The sequence below is a fragment of the Pipra filicauda genome, unplaced genomic scaffold (assembly GCF_003945595.2).
Source record: "Pipra filicauda isolate LSUMZ 115617 unplaced genomic scaffold, ASM394559v2 scaffold51_size4534324_pilon, whole genome shotgun sequence".
Lineage (NCBI taxonomy): Eukaryota > Metazoa > Chordata > Aves > Passeriformes > Pipridae > Pipra > Pipra filicauda.
Window position 1 is genome coordinate 3,799,034 of NW_024104665.1, and position 21,192 is coordinate 3,820,225.

Consider the following 21,192-nt stretch of genomic DNA (forward strand, 5'->3'; position numbering starts at 1 on the left):
AATGAAGAAATGCACAACAATTGCAGGCTCGGCAAGAGTTGCATTTTCTAAGTCTGGCAGCCCCCATAAGGAAGACAAGAACAGCTCGGTGCGGTAGGTAGGACACAGCTTCGGTAACATACATGACTGTCAAATAGTATGTGGCTAAACTCAGTTCACCAGAGAGATGTTTTCTTCACAGGAGATTCTGTATTGTTAAATATCATAGTGAAGTCTTTTACAAGTAATTAAGCTATAAAAATGAAACAGTAGCTACTGAGACCTGTTGTGTTAATAGATACACACAGCAGCATTAAGTGTCTTAGGTAGGCTTGGGAAAATCAAAATAATTGAATTTGCAAGCAACAGATAGAGAATTTAATGGAGATATCTGTCAACACATTCATCAATGCTGCATATGCACACATGTATGTATAACAGACGTGCAATAATATTTATCTACACACAACTTTGCTACGTACAGATGAATTTACCTTTGCTGGCATTACTAGCAGGACCTATTTCTATTAGTACAATACTTTTCTGTACATTCTCTACTTAATAAAAATAAATTGTGGTGAAAAAAGCATCTGAAAAAGTATTTTCTTCTGTCTACTGCTCTATTCTATAGAAGTCTGTCATACAACTGTATATTGTTAATGTGCTCATAGTTTATTTTCTTCCTGTGATTGCTAATGCAATAATATTTTTATGCCTGTTCTAGTGGTAACTTTACACTGGAATTAAATGTCAATTTCTATTTTCCACCCCCAAAATTCTAAATTAAATGCCACTGATACCTACCCCCTGCATTCAGGCAAAATGCAAGCCATCAACCCACAAAGGGACATTTATAAAATAAGCCTTCCTTGTTTGAACTGCAACATTGCCATCACTGGAGTTTCAGCCAGGAGACTTAAATAAATAAAAATAAACCAAAGTAATAAACACCATGTTTTATGGAGTTGGACAGAATTAAAAAAAAAAAAAAAAAAAGAAAAAAAAGAGGTCCTCCAGGCAAATTTGAAAGATGAAACTTAAAAGCTGCCTCTCATTCCGGAAGACTTCTGGCCCACACTACTCAATGCCATTTCTGAAGGACAGTCAGCTGTGGGCAACAGAGCCACCCACACAAGTGTCCGTGATACCCTTTGGCGCTGTAACGAGATGCCCCTCTATACATGACAATAGAGAAAACAAAGCAAAATTCCAAATTAAGACAACTTAAAAATTTCTGAGTGCAATAGGAATAATGTATCCTACTAATATCTCAAGCAACATGAGGCATGTCAAAAAAAAAAAAAAAAAGCCTATTAGCCCAAGGCTTTGTAATATATAGTTATGCTCTCCAAGGAGCTAAATTTTTCTACTACTGGTGGCATTCTAGTGGCCCTGTTATCCAAATGTCTGATACGAAACAATTTTTTTTTCTTTTGAAGAAATAAATCACATATGCCCATAGACTTTAGTTTTCTGGAAGACTGAATATAATTTTAGAATCATCATTGTCAGCTGGTTGACAGCAATAAAGACAACATTCACTTTAAATAACCCTGAATTATACACAGTTGAGTAAATTTGAATTTGTTTTGCTTTAAGGTCTTCCAAAGTTGAAGCCAACATGCTGAACAAAAATATTAAACTATCTATAACCCTGTGTCAACATATGATGCTACTGGGAATGGTAAGTGAATTAATTTTCCAAGGAAAATTAATTACTTATGACTTACAGTTGTAAAAGCAAACAACGTAACTCTGGATTAGGGCACATTTAATTTCTGTTTGGAGTAGCGATTAAATTAATTTCATATAATTCATGGTATGTAATGGAAAGCAGAAGAAAGATGAAATCTTAGACAATGACTGACACAGAAAAAAGTGTATATTTATGTTCCTGATACAAAAATAAAGGTCACAGATATTAATCACTGTCTAGCGAAACAAGATTTTAGTTTCTAAAATTATTTTTTCAAAACCGTTTGTTAGGATAAGTGTTATTAGCCAGATAAAAATCTAAAAAGCAACAAGTAACAAAACAGAGAAATCTTGCTTGTTCTATTGTCTCAGTGAAAAGAGGTAGTTTTCAGTAATGTCTACTGAATGACATAACTGTCACAAAATTACTATAAGCAACAGCAACACTAACTTAAAATCCTCCTACATTAATATAAATTCATCTTACTTTAAGGGAGAGAGGAAAAATTTGATCACAGTTCCAATATTAAAACAAATACGTACATTAGCACCAGATTACAAGGTAACATAATGTATGAATTTTATCAGTTACTTACATTTTATAGTAAATAGTTAGTGAGAAAAATAAACGCATAGCTTAAGTAAACCTATGAAATAATTCTTGCAGCATTCCATAATTAAATATTTGTTCAAACTACATAAAAATTTTAAAAAAAATGAATTTATGTATTTCATTGCAAAACATATCAAGTTCTTACTTGCCCTAATATCAACCACTAGAACCATTTATAGGTTTAAAATATTAAAATTAGAATTTTAATTGCCATTTCTCCAACTTAAGGAGAGCACAAATTTATTGCTGATTTCAGATTTTTGCATATCAAGTCAACGGCTGCTATACTATGAAATCACACGGAATCCACTCAAAAGTATGATACTATTAGTATTTTTACTCATGAGTCAAATGAATATACTGTTAATTCATGAAACCAAAACAACAGATGCAACAGATGACCACTGCACAGCAAGCAGCGACTATGGAATTCCACCAACAAATAATATTTACATTCACAATGTTTAAACTGGCCCCACACACATTCAAAGCAAGTGATTCACATCCTTACTGCCACTCTTACCTGACTTTAGACACTAAAGAGATGCTTTTGCTAGGCTAATAGTTTAAGAAATTTTATCCTTTTAATATTTACATTAAAATCTGACTAGAATTCATAACACAGCATCTTAAAGATTAACTTACTTCACATAAAAGATGAATGTTTGAGCCTGAAACACAATTTCATGAACACAAATAGCACATCATGGATACAGGTAATACCATGAGTAATCTGCAGCTCTCCGGCTGTTTTTTACTGTAGTATTTTTAAGACTGTTTCAGACTGTTTCAAAAATGCAAAGAACTTGAGTTATGAAAATTTAACTGACACTATGTGAAAGGAGTGAACAAGTCTTCAATGCTAAAAATGTGTATTTTCACTTAAAGTTATTGAATACTTAAAATGCAAAACAGGAAACCCAACATCTCACACATTTTAGAAACTGTTCAATCAAAATTCTTTTAGAAAGGCAGATTATCATCCTCTTTTCTGTTTCAGCTTTTAGTCAACCAAGTGCTTCCAATCCAATGCACAAAGAAGCCATATCAGGCCGACTTGCAGAATCCCAGCCTTAGAACTCCCATTTTGCTTCTTTTGACACTTGGCTCCCATGTCAGAACAGTCTTTCAAAAAGTTTAAATCTGCCTGGATGGACCATCACTCAGGTTGCCTGTGTTTGAATTAGGGTTATTAAACAGGTTTGCAGAGAGGGTATCCGATACCTGGGCAATCCTGCTCACGATTTTGTATCTGCCACTTTTATAGTGGTCTGGGAGTAAACAACCTTTACACCTATTTTTCGTGAACAATAACACATATCACTTTAACCCAATTACAACACAAATTGTAAGTCTGTTGTCATATGGTGACAAAAAACTTCCTAACAAACTTCTGCCATGAGAACTGGTAATTAAGCAATCAGAAACAAACTGACAGGGAGGGCAAGTCTGTCCAGCAGCTGTTTCCTATCAACATTCTTAGATCATCCCACCTCAGTATACCAACACTTCTGGAGCTTCCCTACTTTTGCTACAACCTCAGCAGCTCTACATATGCAGACACAAAGTCTCTAACATTAAATAGCAACACTGCGAGAGGGAGATTATTAGCAGTAATGTCTAAAATTTACCTGCAGTTCAAGTTGCTTACAAAAGCACATCTCTGACAAGTTTTCAAATGCTGTCTACAGTGCATTTTTGGTGACAGCAGTGAAAAGAGATGCAGTCCATGGGCAGCTTCATGAGTGACATGTGCAGATGGGGTCATACCTCTGCGCTCTTGCACTCTTTGCAAATACACACGCACACATTTTCCTTCATTTCCTTAAAGGGGCAGCATCTCACCTCACTGAGGCTGGCACATTTCCTTGGAGATGTCAGTAAATATATACAGTGTAGTAGCTAAAATAATTAATAACACAACTGTTATTTCTTTCTATATCTCTTTGCTTTGTTATAACCAGCTGTAATAGACTAGCAAAAGTTTATTGTGCTTTGCTGGCAGAACATTTGATTTCTCTTTGCCAGCCAAAGAATAGGTAGACCCAACCAGAGAGACTGCCGAATTACAGAATATATAAACCATCCCTGGCAGTCAGCAAAACTGCTGCTGAAGATTAAATTACACAAACTTGCCAGAGGTGTAACTTACTTGGAAAGGATTCTTAAGTTTTGCTCACCTACTTCAGTGGGGTGGGGAAGCATTCAAAAACATTATGAGGTTATTACCTCTCCCTGACAAAGCTTGTCTGTGAAGATTTTGCTCCCGTTGGATGTCAGACGGCTGATTCACAGGGCTTCACTTTTCAAAATGAAAAGCACATAATTTACCCCAAAAATTATGTTGGGCAAAAAGCACATGACTGTTGCTTGCTTTCCTCCCAGAGCTAACGTTTCATCACTACTAAAGGACAAGTAAGGATTCCATAAGTTGCTCAGTGTTAAAAATCCTGTATTAAGCACAAACATATTCATCAGCTACATATCCATTTAAATAAATAAACAAATAAACCTTTTTCCCTACTGACAAGACACTAGGTTTTTGGATTGCCCTGAAGAATACTTTATAGGTATAAAGCCACCACAGCCTGTCCTCAAATAGTTTTTGTAAATCTTAAAACTTCTCTCATTTTTTTCACAATTTTCAAGGCAAGCAATCCCTTGCAGTATGCAGCAAAAACATTCAGTGACAATAATCGCCTTGCAGGAGACTATGGGTTCACAGGAGAGGTTTAAGTTTCCTTTATTGAGGAGCAAAGCTAAGAGCAGAGTGAAATACTATCCTGCATGTCCGTGTCTTAAAAGTCCCAGTGAGTTTATTCAGAGACAAGATTCAATACATAAGCAGCCCAGAATTTGTCCACTATCTATACAAATTTTTTTTACAATAATGGCAACATATCCTTTAGTCTATTTTTAAAATTTAATATAAGCATAGCCAGTTTCTTTAATTTCAGTCAGATTCTAGTCTACCAGTATATTTCCTATTATTAGTTTTTTCAACTTAAGATATACCCAAAATCAACCAGCTGCCACATACTGCCAAAAAGGAGTGATTTACATGCATTAGTAAGTGGTCTGATTACTGGAAGATATACAGAACTGAGCATTGGTATCCTCATCCTTAGACTTTGCTTTGTTTAAGCGAAGGTTCTCTTTAGCCAGTCATTTCAATTAAAGTACAGAAAAACCAGAAACAAACTCATAAAACTGCAATTTTATCCTAGGAGGTTCAGTTCTTTGACTAACTGTGTGCATATATTCACTATAGTAAAACAGAAGGAATGCTGAAGCCTTTTGTAGACAGGCTGTTCAACTGGATGTTGAAACCTGCAACCTACAATTTTGACGAGGAAACAACGTTCCTGATGAACTGAGTTTCCATAGGAGCTATGTGAATCATGCAAAATAAAGCACTGCTCACCTACTAAGACATCCCATTTTCTTAATCAAAAAACGTAAGTTGCAAACCAACATAAATTTGTTTTAATGAGCTTAATAAAGCAAGCTCAAGTTTGAGGCTGTTTTGACAAACATACCTCAGAGATGTAAAAAAGAGACACTCTTGCATATCAGATGTCATCATATTCTCACATCATACATGAGTGATTCTCCTATGTTATCCAAGCAACACACCTAACTATTCATATACCCTATGATATAGGGTAAAGTAAAATAAACTTCTTAAATACTCAGTGAAAAATGTACACTTTTGTCTGAAAAATCAGTCAGCTCCATGTTATTAAATAAAAGCATACTACACAAAGGAGATGTAACCAAAATCAGATACCAAGAAGGATACAAAGTCTCTTACGTTTCACCATTAAAAACTGTGTATCTATTCTAAGGAAAAAAGAAGATAAAGATTTTTTTAAACCACACATTGCTTCTTTGCAATGGGCAATGTCAGGACTCTGACAACTCTTGTTTGCAATCACTAACTACTTCACAGCTTTCTTTTTGTTAGCAGCTTCCTATTTAAACATAATTTTTCAAGTTTTTATTATTAGAGAAACAATACAACATTTGGTTTACACAGATGACACTAACAAGTTCTGTTTGCTGGGGTTTTGTAAAAACAGGATGACAAATACCTTCAGCACAAGAGACGAGCCAGCTTCTCTTGCATGAAAGACAACAGAAATAATGCATAGGCATTTTCAGCCCACAGGAGTACCAGGCCAACACACCTGTATCTGGTTATACGCAGAGATATCCTTTAGGTCCCCCCCTCCTCTTTGATCCCTGTATTTCTAAAATGTTCTTATAGTTCAGCTCTCAGATATCTCCAAATCTAGTAGCTATTCAGCATTAAATATACAGTCAGATTGTCTCAAGTAAATAATTTGCACGAGGGGCATTCAGAAAAGTAGTAAAATTTTAAGTAGTACTACTGTCAAAAATGAGGTTAATGCCACAGCTTTCTAACAGCCATCCTGTTGCACAGGCACCCACTAGAGGTTTAGAAAAACTTAGCAGTGATGATGCCACATACATCTTTTGAGGGAGGAAGATGATTAAAAAAAATGCAAAAAACCTCAAAGGGCTACATGCAGTTTCAGCCATGTGTAGGAGAGGCCCATAACATCCTTCCACCACTGTCTACCAGTTTGCCCTCATTGCCCTGAGGCAGGGAAGGAAGGACCCATGCAGGGACGGCCTGAGACAGCAGACAGCACTCTACACAGCCTTCTAGGAGAAAGAAAAAAACTCCTTCTTTTCCAACAGGAACTGAGATACAACCTTCAGTGAGATGCCTCACTATTAACTAGCTGGCTGTAGATTTTGAAGTGGTTTATACCTGCAATGCCATAATTAAGACAACTGATCCAATTAAGGAGGAAGTATATCTGATTAAAAGCATTCCCTACAGTCGCACTGTCATTTAACAAAACATACCCATCTTCTTTGGGGGAAAAGCTCAAGCCTAAAAGGCATATCAAATTGCAACTGAAATAATAAAACATCCTGCAGGTAATAAACCAATGCACTTCAATAACTAGAGGAACACGGGAAGGAAAATGGACAAGAAGGACAAAGGCATTTCCAAATTCAGTTATTATTAGACATTCTGAATAGGCTTTATGAAACTCTCTTTGACCAGGACCTTTCAGCATTATATAGTAAACAAACCAAGAATTAGTGCAACATTTATTTTTTTCCTGAAAGAACGGCTACTTAAGAGTATTGTTTACAGATTTTACTTATTTGACACAAAATGTTCCAGATACCTGATCTGAAATCAAATATCCACCGACTTCAGAAGTTACAGAACTACATATATTATCTCTTAGATCCTTTTGCGATGCTAATTTTCCAAGTTTCTCCAACACTGAAGATGTTACCATGCACAAAAATGCATTATGAACAGATTTTTGCACTCCAGAAATTATAAAGACCAAATAAGGATGCTGAGATCAGACACGGTGCATTTTTAAATATTATACACAATTCGTGAAAAATTCTAATCCTTCAACACAGAGCACATATCTTGTTCTTAGGTTACAGATGAGTTTGAGCTCCATCTAGCTCTTTCTCTAGAGGTTACTGCTTACTGGTTTTTTTAGCATCCAGGGATTTTGTACATCAACTGAACATCAAAAGACCAACCAAACTTAACATACTTCCTTAGCTCTACTTCTCCTTTCTCTGCTTTACAATACAGATTCAGGTTTTGACTTTTTAACAGTATATTAATTTAATTCCAACATTTACCGTGATGAACTCATGGACAAAGTTTATGCTAGTGCTGTTTTACTCACCCATGAAAAGCTGGGTCTCTATTTGAAAGGAAGGATTTTTTTGTTGTCTTACTCATTTTCTTTGCTCTGAAATTCAATTCCCCAACCACAATCTTTGTGAAGAAGCTTTGTTCTCAGCTCTTATCTACATCTTCCAAGATCATTACAACTGCAATGGTAATTCACTACCAAAATTCCGTTTACAGCATAATAAAGTCTTGAGCCACTAACTGCTTCTTCCCAGATAGGAATTTAGCTTTGAACTGGCACGGGGAGGTGACAAGGCAAACATATTCAGTATCAGGCAGAGTCTGGGCATCATCTTCATGTTCAACTACAGAAGAAATCATAGTAATATGGCCTGAAGGTGATAAATTAATTTTGGCTAGGTTCCTGTCTGGGAGGAAAGAACAATTTTCCTAATGAGATAAAGATGAAGGAAGACAAGGACCTTTAGGCAATTGGAATTTAGTCTGAGAGAGGCATTAATAAATCAGGTTGTGCTTCTCTTTGTTTAAGGAAATACCTGTTAGGATATCCGGGGCCTGTTTATTTTTCTCTGACAAACCTGATTTTCTTGGCAGTGCACAAACTCAGAATCATACATTGAAATAAGAATAAAAGCAGGTGGTCAAATAAAAGTTTCAATTTTTTTTTTCATCTAAAATAAGTAAACACAAATCCCAGCTGATGGGATTCAATCTACACAGATCTCCTGCTACCTCGAAACTTGTATTTCCATATGCAAAGTATCCACAGCCAAATGAGTAGATTTGCTTGGAAAACTTGCACTAGAAAAACTAGGGAATATCAATATTCTCACAAACATGCATATGAAGTATCAAGAGGTTAGATGGGAGGGATTGAAAATCCCACGGAAATAGCAACTACAGAAGATGCAGCCCCTTCACACAGTACTCTTGGTGGGCCACACACTCCACAGACTTCGAGCAAGCTCATATTGTGAGCAGCAATGAACACTTTCCTGTAGCACTACTACCACTGCTGACAGCAGCAGCAGCAGCTCCTGCACCAGTTGGTCATTCTGCTGAACACACAAACGTTCCTGTACCACAGTCCCATGACAAAAGCTACAGCCTTCATCAGGTAGATTCTACTTCACCAGTCTCTCACCTCAACCTCCAAGAAAAGACTGATATCACTGTATCTGCCACTGCCTTTACAGCAAAACAGTTGGGACCTCTGGCTATCATGAACTGACAGGGAGGCCATGTCCCGACTCAATCCGGCTGTTGTGAAGGCAGCAGCCGCAGCTCTACAAGCCATGCATTCCCGCTCCTCCCTTATGCCAATTCAGGACACCACATAGCCATTGCTAGCACCACAAAATTATTGTGGGCACTTGGGCACTTGGGTAGAAGTAGCAGAAAAGGCAGGATCACTGCCTCAGGGAGTTCATACATTGATCGACACACAGTGAGTGTGCAACCAGCCCTCAAGAAACCACCACCCTGCTTGTGCTACACAGTTTTCACAGTCCCCAGCAGCAGCATGCAGTCTCAGCCTGTCTCTGCCTAAAGACTAGTCACTGTCTCTGCCTAAAGACTAGTCACTGTCTCTGCCTAAAGACTAGTCACTGTCTCTGCCTAAAGACTAGTCACTGTCTCTGCCTAAAGACTAGTCACTGTCTCTGCCTAAAGACTAGTCACTGTCTCTGCCTAAAGACTAGTCACTGTCTCTGCCTAAAGACTAGTCACTGTCTCTGCCTAAAGACTAGTCACTGTCTCTGCCTAAAGACTAGTCACTGTCTCTGCCTAAAGACTAGTCACTGTCTCTCCTTCAGGACAAGAATGACAAAACCTGGATTTGTCAGATTCTTAAATATCAATTTCAGGGTGTTGAAGAAAGAAAAGGTCATATTTAAATGCTAGGTTTAGAGTTACAACAGGCTAAGAAAACAACCACCTCTGTGAAAAGCCTGTTATATTTCTGATCTAGACTGGACATTGCATACTTCAACCCAGAAATTAATAAAAAGCTACAGCCAGCAATTATATTATAAATTAAAATGTAATAAAGCATTTCAAATTGCCTTGGATATCATAAAATTCTGTGCCTGAAATACTCTTTATCTGAGGGATTATATCAGCTGTTGCTCTGAGACTCCCTGTACAACACAACAGCTTTTTCCATGCCTGTCCTCTGAGACACGAGCAAGTGACCGTTCTCTCTGAAGGAAGACAAATCATAAAAGCTTAATTCCTCTTATCCTCCCTTCCCCTCCCCTGCCTTAAGAGAGCTGTCATCCCCAAAGGGCAGCAGACCATCTGACTTCACTTTCAAGAGTGCAAATTTGCTTTCAGTAGTGTCACATAAAGATCTAGTAATTCAGAAATTTCTGTATCACTGATTGAGCACATTATAGCTTTTGTGGTGATTCTTCAGAATTCCGACAGGACGTTTATCTACCTCAGAGGATTTATTCAAACCATGACAAGACTTAAAAATGCAGATAGCTGGCAATGAACAATATTTGAGGTCTACCTCCATCAGGCTGCGAGGAATTATTTCTCTGAAACTTTTCATATAACCAATTTGGACATTAATAAATAACGTAAGTTGGGGATTTGCTTCCAACACACCAGTAGCGGATCAAGAAGCTTCTCTGAAAGGGTCAGTAACACAGTACTTACCTTGTTCTCTATCACTGCAAAGCAAATCATGCCAGTTTCAGCCTCTGAGACCATAGGGAACTGTTGCAATACATTCAATGCAACACTCATCTCATAGTACAATGCTCCCAAACCCACATAAGCACCAACAATTTCATGTCTTTTTGCTTTAGATGTATGCTTGTACAATGCCCATGTGAACCATAGGAAATGGTGTGCATCTAAATCAATACCTTATAAACACAGCAATGCAAGTTCCTAGTACTCAAGAATTCACTATATACTTCAAGAGAGTAAAATATTTCATCTTGGAATTGATTTTTAAAAAATTTTGTTTAAAAAGAACATCAACCAACTTCTCTACGTACTGACATAGCATTTCAAGGGGTATTTTTCTTTAAAAGGGCTTTTTCTTTAAAGCAAGGATGAACAAAAAAATCTGCATCACTGTTCATTAATTTTGTTTTGACATATTGCTGCTATTGTTATAAATAAAAGCAGTAAGTAAGGAAACCAACTATGCTTCAGATTGAATCTCCTCTTTTTGCCACCCCGTGATTTATAGCTGCCACCATTAAAGCACATTTTCACTGAAATCTGGATACATATGTTAAAGAAACCTACAGTATTTCAGCCCTTCAATCTAATTTTCAAAAAAAAAACCCAACTACAATATAGTTCATACCAAGGTATTAAAGTTAGGTTTACTGATATGTTTGCTGTTCGCAAGCAATGTATGTTTTATCGTCTGCGGCAATACAAGTAGGGCTTACAAAAGCAGGTATGAGTCATTCCTTAACCAACTAAAATGTTGACCTCAGTTCCTTAAAAATCAAACAGGATATACATTTCTTGGAAATTTTTCCTAGCACCTTTTCTTTGTCACACTACCTTTAGCAGTGTCAGTAAAGGATTCTATGCTTCTAATTGCATTCTATTCCATTAACTCTCACGAACTTATCTGAAAGAACAGACCCAGACAGTTCTATTTTTACTCACATTCTATAGTTTCAAAAATACAGAGAAAAGCACATGTCAAGTTTTCTTTTTCTTTGTTTTTTGCTTCTCTATTTGGTGGGACTTAAGCATGTGCATAAATGCTTTCCTGAATCAATGCCAGCACGTTATAAAATGACAATAACTTATGTACCACTTCTCAATACAATGTTCTTTGTAAAGAGAGTTTGAAGACAAAAGTTACTTCTCAGAAATAATCTACAAAAATGTAGAAAAATCAGAATTGTCAAACATTTTCCAATTCAGCTTTAGTAAATGAAAAACTTCAAAACAAGTGCTTTTATTACAAACTTCTCAGAAGGAATGCACCTAACAGTACAAATTAGTGGTTTCTAAATGGAGGATCAATATCTCATTGCATTTTACACAAAGAGCTAAAACCCCATGCTGTAACAATACAAAAAAGAGAAAGCTTTACAGATCAGGTTACTTGTCTGATTTGACGTTTTTAATAGACTATACATCTGGCTACAGCCATTTCAGAGTCTCAATCACAATTTTTAAAAGCAGAGATTAAAAAAAGAGGCAGTTTATGACTTCTAAGTATTTTCTACCATTCTATCAACACTACAAATGCCTTTTAATGGAGACGTAGCTAGCTGACAATTATAAAGCAGCATCTTGGTGTTGCTCTGTATCATGACAGATTACTTAGATTAAATGATATGTATTATCTTACCTGATACATTCCAACTCCTATGTGTTTGGGCTCAATTTTCACTAGTTCAGCTAATGGGTCTTGAACGCGTCTAGCTATAGAAACTGAAAAAGAGAATTAGAAAACAGTGATGGATTTTGTCTGAGAAACCAAAATCATATAATTGCTTTTGCTAATTTTTCTTTTTACATCTTCTACATATTTAATTTCTTTTAAACCTGGAAATAATCAATAATACATTTTTTGCTGTTAGACACAGGACATCAAATATATATTAACCAAATTCGTTACTTGAGTAATTCAAGCAAAGACCTAAGGAGATTTCAAACTGTAATTGTGACATTTAAGTTTTTGAGCCACAGAGTTAGTAAATAAAACTGTACATTATACTTTTTCCCATGTATCCATAATAAATGCATATGTAACATTTAAACTATGTAAGAAGCCTTTACCTTAACTCACAGATATGTAGAAACAAATAAACATTTAAAAAAATAATGGAGTAACTTCACAGACTTGTTCATCTAATATACTATTCACTAAGGTATATATTTTATCCTTATATATTATATATTTATCTAATTCAACCATAAAATTCAGTGTTAACTTTGAAAATGGTTCTTTGACTTGACTAATCTAAACTGCATAACAAAACACACCAATTGCAAAACTGCAACCTGTCATTGCTATAACCACGTTTAGAAAAACAAAAGCAATTTCCAACATTTCTGACGCCTTTAAGAGCACACAGTCTTCTAAATCGAAATGTTGAAGCAAGCCTACATTTATCCTTTGCTTACCGAAATCTCAGGAAAAAAAAAAAAGCTCTATTTGCAAATGTAAATTCTCAACTACGGTCAGATTCCACAGATACTGTGTTGTATTCAGTACAAATCCCACCCCTAGACCTCCAAAACAATAAAAATTAAAAACAAAACAAACAAAACCTTCAAAAAAAAAATTAAACAAGAACTCCCATACCAATGCCAGATCTCATTGACAAGGCTGCTTTTCCTACCACATGCACTTGTTCAAGAATAAGAGAAGTATGTTGAGACACAAGAAAGCTGGGATCCTTTAAAAGCTATGTCCAGAATCAACTCCATAGGGCATTAGTAACTTCAAGACACACTTCCTAAAATTTATTTTACATTTAAATACATTTTTAAGCAAATCAAGAAAGGGTTAGAGGAAGAACAGGAGTTAGAAGTAAAAAAGTATGGGCACAGTAGTTTGGTCAAACGCACATTGTTTAAATAAGAAAACTGCAAGTATCTCCAGGGGTCAATAGCTGATTTTACACATATATAAAAACATGAACATGCATATAATTATTGTATATTATATATAGGTAAAATTATATATATACGTATGTGTTTATAAATACATCTATAAGGCACTTTACTGAATCACAGAAGTGTTTAAGTTGGACACCTCTAGAGAACACATGCTGTCTAGTCAGCTACAGCAGGTTGCTCCAGATCACATCCAGTTGGGTATAGACTCCACAACCTGTCTGGTCAATCCATTCCAGCGTTTGGCCACGCTGACAGTAGGTATTTTCTCATGTTCAGATTGAATTTGCTGTGTTCCAATCTGTGCCCACTACCTTTCGTCCTAACAGCTGGCCTTCTGAGAAGAGTCTACTTCTCTCTTCATTCCCTCCCATCAGGTGTTTATAGCTATTTGTAAGATTGCCCTGAGCCTCCTGTTCTCCAGGCTGTGCAGTCCCAGTTCCCTTGGTTTCTCCTTGTATAAAAGGTGCCCCAGACCCCTAACCATCTTTGTAGCCCTAATTTAAATTGCGACCATCACTACTGCAGGGTGTTAGATTTCACAGCATTTCAGAAAAGAACTTGACTAAACATTGACACTTAAAGCCAAAATAGTAGCCAGAGCTAACATTTATTGGCTATGCAGGCTCCTCAAACCACAATTGCAAAGTTTAGCAATTAAATGCTGCACTAGAGATTTCATTTTTAAGGAACTGCACTGCTAAATGCACAGTTATCATGAAGTTCACTGCTCGGTCATGCAAGACTTTTCATATCCTTTATTATCCATTTTAACATGCTGACAAAGGCAGTTTGCTAGCTAGGGTCAGAAAGCACTGTGCTGGTGACATCTGATATGCCTGCTTCTCTGATTGAGAAGTTCTAAATTCAAAGACAACCATATATGCCTTCTTGTAAGGAGAAAAAAAAACCAACCACAAAAGATTAACCAGTGTAAGTACAGCAGTTATCGCTTACGCAAGTATAGCTTAGTGCATAAACGCTTCTCTATAACAATAATTCATATTAATTACTTTGAAATACTAGTGGTACCTATCACCCACCACCTAACAAACAGAAGCAAAACAAAGCACAAATTAAAGCAGTGTTGATTGTTTCCTTCCAAAGAAGGAAACACAACTACATATTTCTTCTGAATGCATCGATGCCTATGTATAGGTACTATACTTGTCCTTCAGCAACCTTCCTTAAGCTTAGCTTGCTTGATAGCTATATGACGTTTTAGAGAATTTTCTTTTAGTTCTACCTAATTGCAAAACACATTTCAAAGTTACATTTCAGATAAGCTGAGAGCAAATACCTCTCACTGTCCATATCTCCTTTCATTATATCTTTTAAAAATAGACAACTACACAAATAGGTTGATAAAGGAATTTTCCAAGCATAAACTTCTCTTGGGAACCTTCAATTAAAAAATAAAATTTAGACTCTTTTTGTCATAATAGCTTGGTTGACAATGTTGTCATATCCCTAGGAGGCTTCCAGTGGAGGCGTAGGACCGGATCCAGCAAAGCACTTCAGCACAGATGCATGTCGGTATTCCCACCGGAACTAGCAAAACTATTCACACGCATAAAGTTACACAGACATTTAAGTGGTTTCCTGGATCAGACCTAATAGTTACAATATCTAAGCAATATCAGCTAACAGTCAGTTATACTATTTAAGGGATGCAGCTCCTATGGCCAATACCAGCAGGATAGCTGACCTGCGTAATTCCCACTAAAGCCGCGATTTTACTCCAGAACTTTTCAAATTAATAAATCAAAGAGTGCACAGTAGGAGAAAGGCAAGAATTGTCCACATTCTCTCTAAGCAGAAACTCAGTCAAGATTAGCATCTAACTGCCTCTTCTACAGGCAAATCCTCTCATTCTTTGCTAGAGTAGCTGCACATTGCAATACCTGGGTCTGTTAAGGGGGAATGAGGTTCCACTCTGGTCATTTGATCCATGTGCCTGGACTTCTAAAATACAAGCAGAGCATCACTAAAATCACGAGGGCTCTGCAGGAGTGCAAGGTCTACTCCTATGGAGCAGAGACAGTAAAACCTGATGGTCTGACATTTTCCCCTTAAAAACTAAATCAAGACTATGGAATTTGATTTTCATATTGAACTATTTTAGACTAATATGGGTATTGCCTAAAACTACTTGTTTTTATCCTTAAAGTAAACTTCAGAAATTATTAGAAACCATGCATTTTCAGAAGACTAACAATGAAACAGGTAATGCATTCTCACTTCTGCAGATATTAAGGTATTCTTTACTTTTGCTCAAGCAAATACAAAATAAATGATATGATGGCATGCAGGGCAAAACTAGAAAATCAGATTTCTCAAAAGTTATCCACATGGCCAAACATGAAAAGTTTGAGATGCCACTCTTAAAAATATGCTAACCTAAGTAAAATGTGAAAAAAATGCTGTTCAATATTAAACAGGGTATTAAGATCAGGATGACATGACCCGCTATTAGAAATAATTGCACACTTGAGAAACTTAAAGCTTTGAGTTATGAATTAAGAAGAAAATATTACTGCAATACTTGGAATCATTATAACATACTGTGCTTCCCTACAGTTAATTAATGTAAAATTTTAACAGTTGGGGGGGACAGGATGGTCTACCTCATCCTCCAACTTCAGTGTAGATGAACTTCACATCCAAATGCAATGAGAAACAAAGAAGGTTACAGAAATCATATTTACTGTAATCCTGTCTTGTCATTAGGGCATCTTCTGGCATTTTGTAAGAACAGCAATTTAACTGCTTGGAAGTCTTCATTCACTCCACACTTCAGTTATTTGACAAGACAAACCCATCAGACAGTAAAGCATGCTTGTACATCTCCAATGAAGATGCCAGTGTGGTGAGCAAAAAGCATCCATAAGAGTTGCTTGCACAATTCATGTCAACCTCAGTGTCCAATCTTCACAGAAAGTAAGGAATTACATTAAAATGTTTGGTTTCCTAATGCCTAATGAGCAGATATGCCCTCATGAGCTTGCAAACACACCTAATGATCTGGCTACTCCCATTTTAAAAATATCAAATCTCTCTTAATTTCAAATTGACAAATGTAAAATTAAGACTATTTTCCTTACACATACATGTCACATAACTTTGTTCCTCTAGTACTTTCTACAGCAAGTGATATCATTTTTCACAGGGATTAAAAAGGAGAGTTTTCACTTAGGAATACTGATAATAGTTTTCAGGCTAAATCTTTTCAGACTAAAGATGATAAAAACTGTCCACTCTCAACAGTGAGGGGAAAAAACAATACAGCAGCCTTCCAACTATTTCTCTAGATGGTATCTGTATAAGGGCCACATCAGCTGCCTAAAAAAAATCCAGAATTAGTGCTAACTTCTTAGGCTATCTGCCTCGCTTCAGTAATGGAACAGGTCTAAAGCAATCACTAAGACCCAAATCAGACATGCACACTATTTAGGGTGCAAGGGCAGTTGGAAATCTTGTCAACTGTATAAAATTTATTATGGTTTCAAGTATTGTGCCCAATTTGGGGGCAGGTTGCCAACTCCTGTGTTCAGAAAATTGCATATTGAAATGTTCTCTTTTTGCATTGCTCTATGTAAGAACTCAATGGCTTAGATAAGGAAGGACTGAAAATGAGGAATGCTTATGGGTAGAATGAAAAAATGCAATTTCTTTCAGTTACAGTGGCATTAAAATGTTGCTTGCCAGTGTAGGCAGAAAAACATTTTTGGCCAAAAGTCCAAGATGACGGCATTCCTTCTTTTAAACACATCTTCACATAAGGATAAAAATGCATGCCAGTCAGTAACTGTGACAGCTTAGCTACCTCATGAGTGGGAGCATTTGTTTTGTGCTTTGAAACAATATGAAGCTTCCAGATGCAAAGGCAGTAGATTGTTTTACAAATAAATACGTGGCAATCACAAGCCATTAAGCTATGATTAGTTCAACTTCAATTTTGTCATAAATGAGATAATTCTGTATTTTTTTTATAAAACCTCAGTATTTCATTCTTGCTGAGACATGCTATTATAACATCCAAGTAACTCACCCTCCTCCTATTTTAAATTAACTTTTGCACCTTAAAAGTCTGGGTTGAAACTTCACTGTCAATGAAATAAAAAAATAATCTATTAAGGTAATCAGAGACTAACTCACAAATGCATATGTAATTACTGTCAATATATCATACCAGAGTAGATATGGAAACATTACAACTTATTCAAATCCCTTTATAAAGCCTATTATTGTGTTCAAGATCAATTACTCTCCATAAGTATCTGCAATAATGTTTACTCAGTGATCGATTGTTCAGGTTTCCTGAGTCCTGGAAGCTTTCTATCCTGTTGACCTGAGTTTCACCCTCCTTGCAAAGGATACAGTGAAACGTACAGTAGTCTTTTCATTAAGCATTCTTTCTCAGTAGGTCAGGATTTGTGACACAGTTTTGAATCCTCATATATCTTCTTGGTGGGTTTAAAGTATGCAATTTATTTTAAGCAACTGCTCAACAGCTGCATTTCATCGAAAGTTCTTCTTTGGCAAGTGAGCAGGTTTTTGTTTTAAAAAGGTTACGTTTTAGTTTACTTTTAACTCCATAAAACTGATAATCTGTTACTTGCCTAAGATTAATGAAATAATGAATGACAACATTTTACTTATTTACTATGAAAATCTTTAAAAGAGATGGGTTGAATACAACAGAGAAAGTTAGAAATACGTTTAAAGAGAAAAACTTGACAAGTGAATATTACAATGCAGCTTTTTAAAGTCAGTATTTTTTCTTAGAAACACTCTCAAAATCACTTTTTTTGAGTATTAGTAATTTCTGTATCACAGAATAGTATCAATTTTTATCCAATATGAGATGGGAGACACATAATCATTTAATTGAAGCATGATGTGATTTTTCTGTCACAGAAATGAGTTACAAGATGGTATAAACTCAAAAAAAGTCTTCTCCCACCTGCTCAGCTCAAAAGGTAGATACCATCAATATCCTTTTCACACTTACACTGCTCATACTAACTGCATCACCGTGCCATTGATTATTGTTACTAGCAAAAGTAAAAAATTACTTGAAGTTCTAATCTTACAAGAGCTAATCATCTGTACCAACAACAATTATTAACCTTTTATAACTGACCAGAATATCCTTCCCTATGCCTACAGTAAGAAAAGCAGCTTTGGCGAGTAACACATCATACTACAATATTAAAAGGAGACTAAAACTCCTTGAAGAGCATCCTAGTACTCGTTGCTCCTCTAGCTCCATACTTCAAAGAAGTAACAAAGCCTTCAAAGGAAAATACACAGACACAACACATGCACAGAGTTACATCCAGAGGAAGGGAAGTAAATGGTTTTCATAGCTCTTTTATGCTAAGGGAAACTGGCTTTACTAGAGAAAGTAAAGCTTGCAGATTACAGATAGAACTATAGATCAGACTACAGATCAAACAATTCCAGGCCACTACTGTGCTGTACAGCTTCAGAGGAAATACAGCGCTGATAAGCAGCATGTTAACAATTATATACCACCTCTCCCACATACCCTGAAGTTTCCACAGATTAGAAGACATTAGATTCTCGTCTAGAACAAGAAAACACAGACTACAAACATCTCTAACACTCGTCTAACAACCCATTCAGCATTATGCCACTGGTTTGGGGCAATTCGAGCCCATTTTTCTCTTTCTCAATGTCCTGAAGCAGGCACACATGTCCATGTACAACTGCAGGAGGCTCAGTCATTTCCAGACTATCTGCAGCTAGAGACTGGTTTTTGAAATTATCCACAGAGTTCCTATAACTTCTGTTTAAATTGCAGAGGCTAGTCCACACTCCTTGAAATAAGCTTCTTCTCTTCAGCAGGAACTGGGTCCCATGCGGAGAGAAGTAACAAGACTCTCTTGTTTCTATTACTAATTATTTATATTACTATTATTAATTAAGAATTATTGCCATTACTATTATTTTAGTTTCTTAATAGTACTATCATTAATAGGCTTCATCTTTAACATATCCCTATTGTTCACCACCCCTTTTGCTTCTAACCACTGCATGTTCATTATCACAGTGTGACTCTCTATGTTCTACTTCGAACAGTATAATTTAACTTGTTTTTAAATGCTACAGAATAAAATAGATGCAAGATGATATACAATTTCATTTTGTACTGCTGTAAATGCACACAACTCATCTAAACATTGGGCTGACAAAGTGTTTTAATGCATAAGAAGTCAGTGCTTACTTTCCTTTCTGAAAGCTCGTGGAACTTTCACCAATCCTCTACAACTAGCTGTAGAAGAAAGCTTCCACTCAGACAGCAGTGCAAACGGTTTAACCAGAAGACTAAATAAACCAATGAAGTTTTTGAAAAATGACCTTCTCTCCTGAGTAGCCAAGGGGGAGCAGTGCTCTTTTAAGAAGATGAAGAAATTAGCTCAAGTAGACATCCAGGCACTATGTCCCACACATCTAATCATCAAATTGTTTTACTTTCCTTAAGATAAAGTCAAAAGAAATTACATTTTTTCCAATCTCTACCTTCTACTTGCTGGCCAGTATGACAGCTCTGAACTCTATGTCTCTAACAGGACCCCAGGGAATAAAACCCTGTAGCATAACAGTCTCAAAGTTCTAACAAGCCCTCAAAGCCTACAAGGCTTTCTTTTGTAAGGAAAAGTGCAAGTGGTGTGCTGAACTTTGAGCGTACAATAATGCGATGTGGTCTGCCCTGTGGAGAGGAGACAAGCAGATGGGATTTGACAATGCTAAGGCAAGATGTGCTGTGTGACCTTTGGCTCTCTCAGATTCTTCTTTATCCTCAGAAAACATCCCTTAGAAGAAACACAGTTTCCATACCGGATTATACCTGTGCATGCAACACAAGACACACGCTTGCCCTGTTAGTTTTTCAAATTTTTACAAAAAAGTAGCTCTGGGGAATATTTTATCTACATTTGTTGCTTTCCTAACTGGGTGACACAGCTATGTGGTCTTGACAGAGGACCCTCGTCCTTCATGGTCAATAGGAAAATGAGCATTTTTTGGAGATGCTGCATTAGACAAGCCCAAGTACGTTGCTCTTGTTCCAGCTTCTATTTTCCTTTTTAAATAGTGAAAGAAAGAAAAGATTGCTAATTTGTTAGAGCATTCACCTCAAAAGGAAAGATAATTCATTAATTTAATTATATTAAGACATTTCTCATATAATATAACTAAGTGTATATCAAAACCAGAGTAAAATCCTAGCGTGACTACTACCTCATAGCAATTCTCTACCATCAGGCCACTGTTTCACCAGAATTCATCCGTTTCCTCTGATTCTTAATCATTAAGCAACATTCATTTCATTAGGCTATCCACTTCAAGAGGTAGAGAGGAGGCAGAAGAAAAAAATCTGTTGTGAGCACAAGCCAAACAACTGGTGCATCTTCCTCATACTAAGGACAACAAAACCTTCATTAGCTGATCACACCTTGTCAAGTTTCCAGGCATCCAGAAAGTACATAAATTCCATATTTCTGTGTGCCACTCCTTCAACACTAGTCATAGA

The 21,192-nt window shown here is 36.4% G+C and overlaps 1 protein-coding gene across 4 annotated transcripts in view; it reads right to left on the bottom strand.

Annotated features, from left to right (window-relative positions):
• The window catches only part of SRBD1 (S1 RNA binding domain 1), a 123,825-nt gene that overhangs the window by 38,348 nt on the left and 64,285 nt on the right, over nt 1-21,192 (bottom strand). For all 4 annotated transcript variants that reach the window (XM_027723420.2, XM_027723422.2, XM_039386968.1 and 1 more), the window contains one exon: nt 12,358-12,440. In XM_027723420.2, coding sequence (XP_027579221.2) covers nt 12,358-12,440 — 83 coding nt within the window. The remainder of the gene's footprint in view (nt 1-12,357; nt 12,441-21,192) is intronic.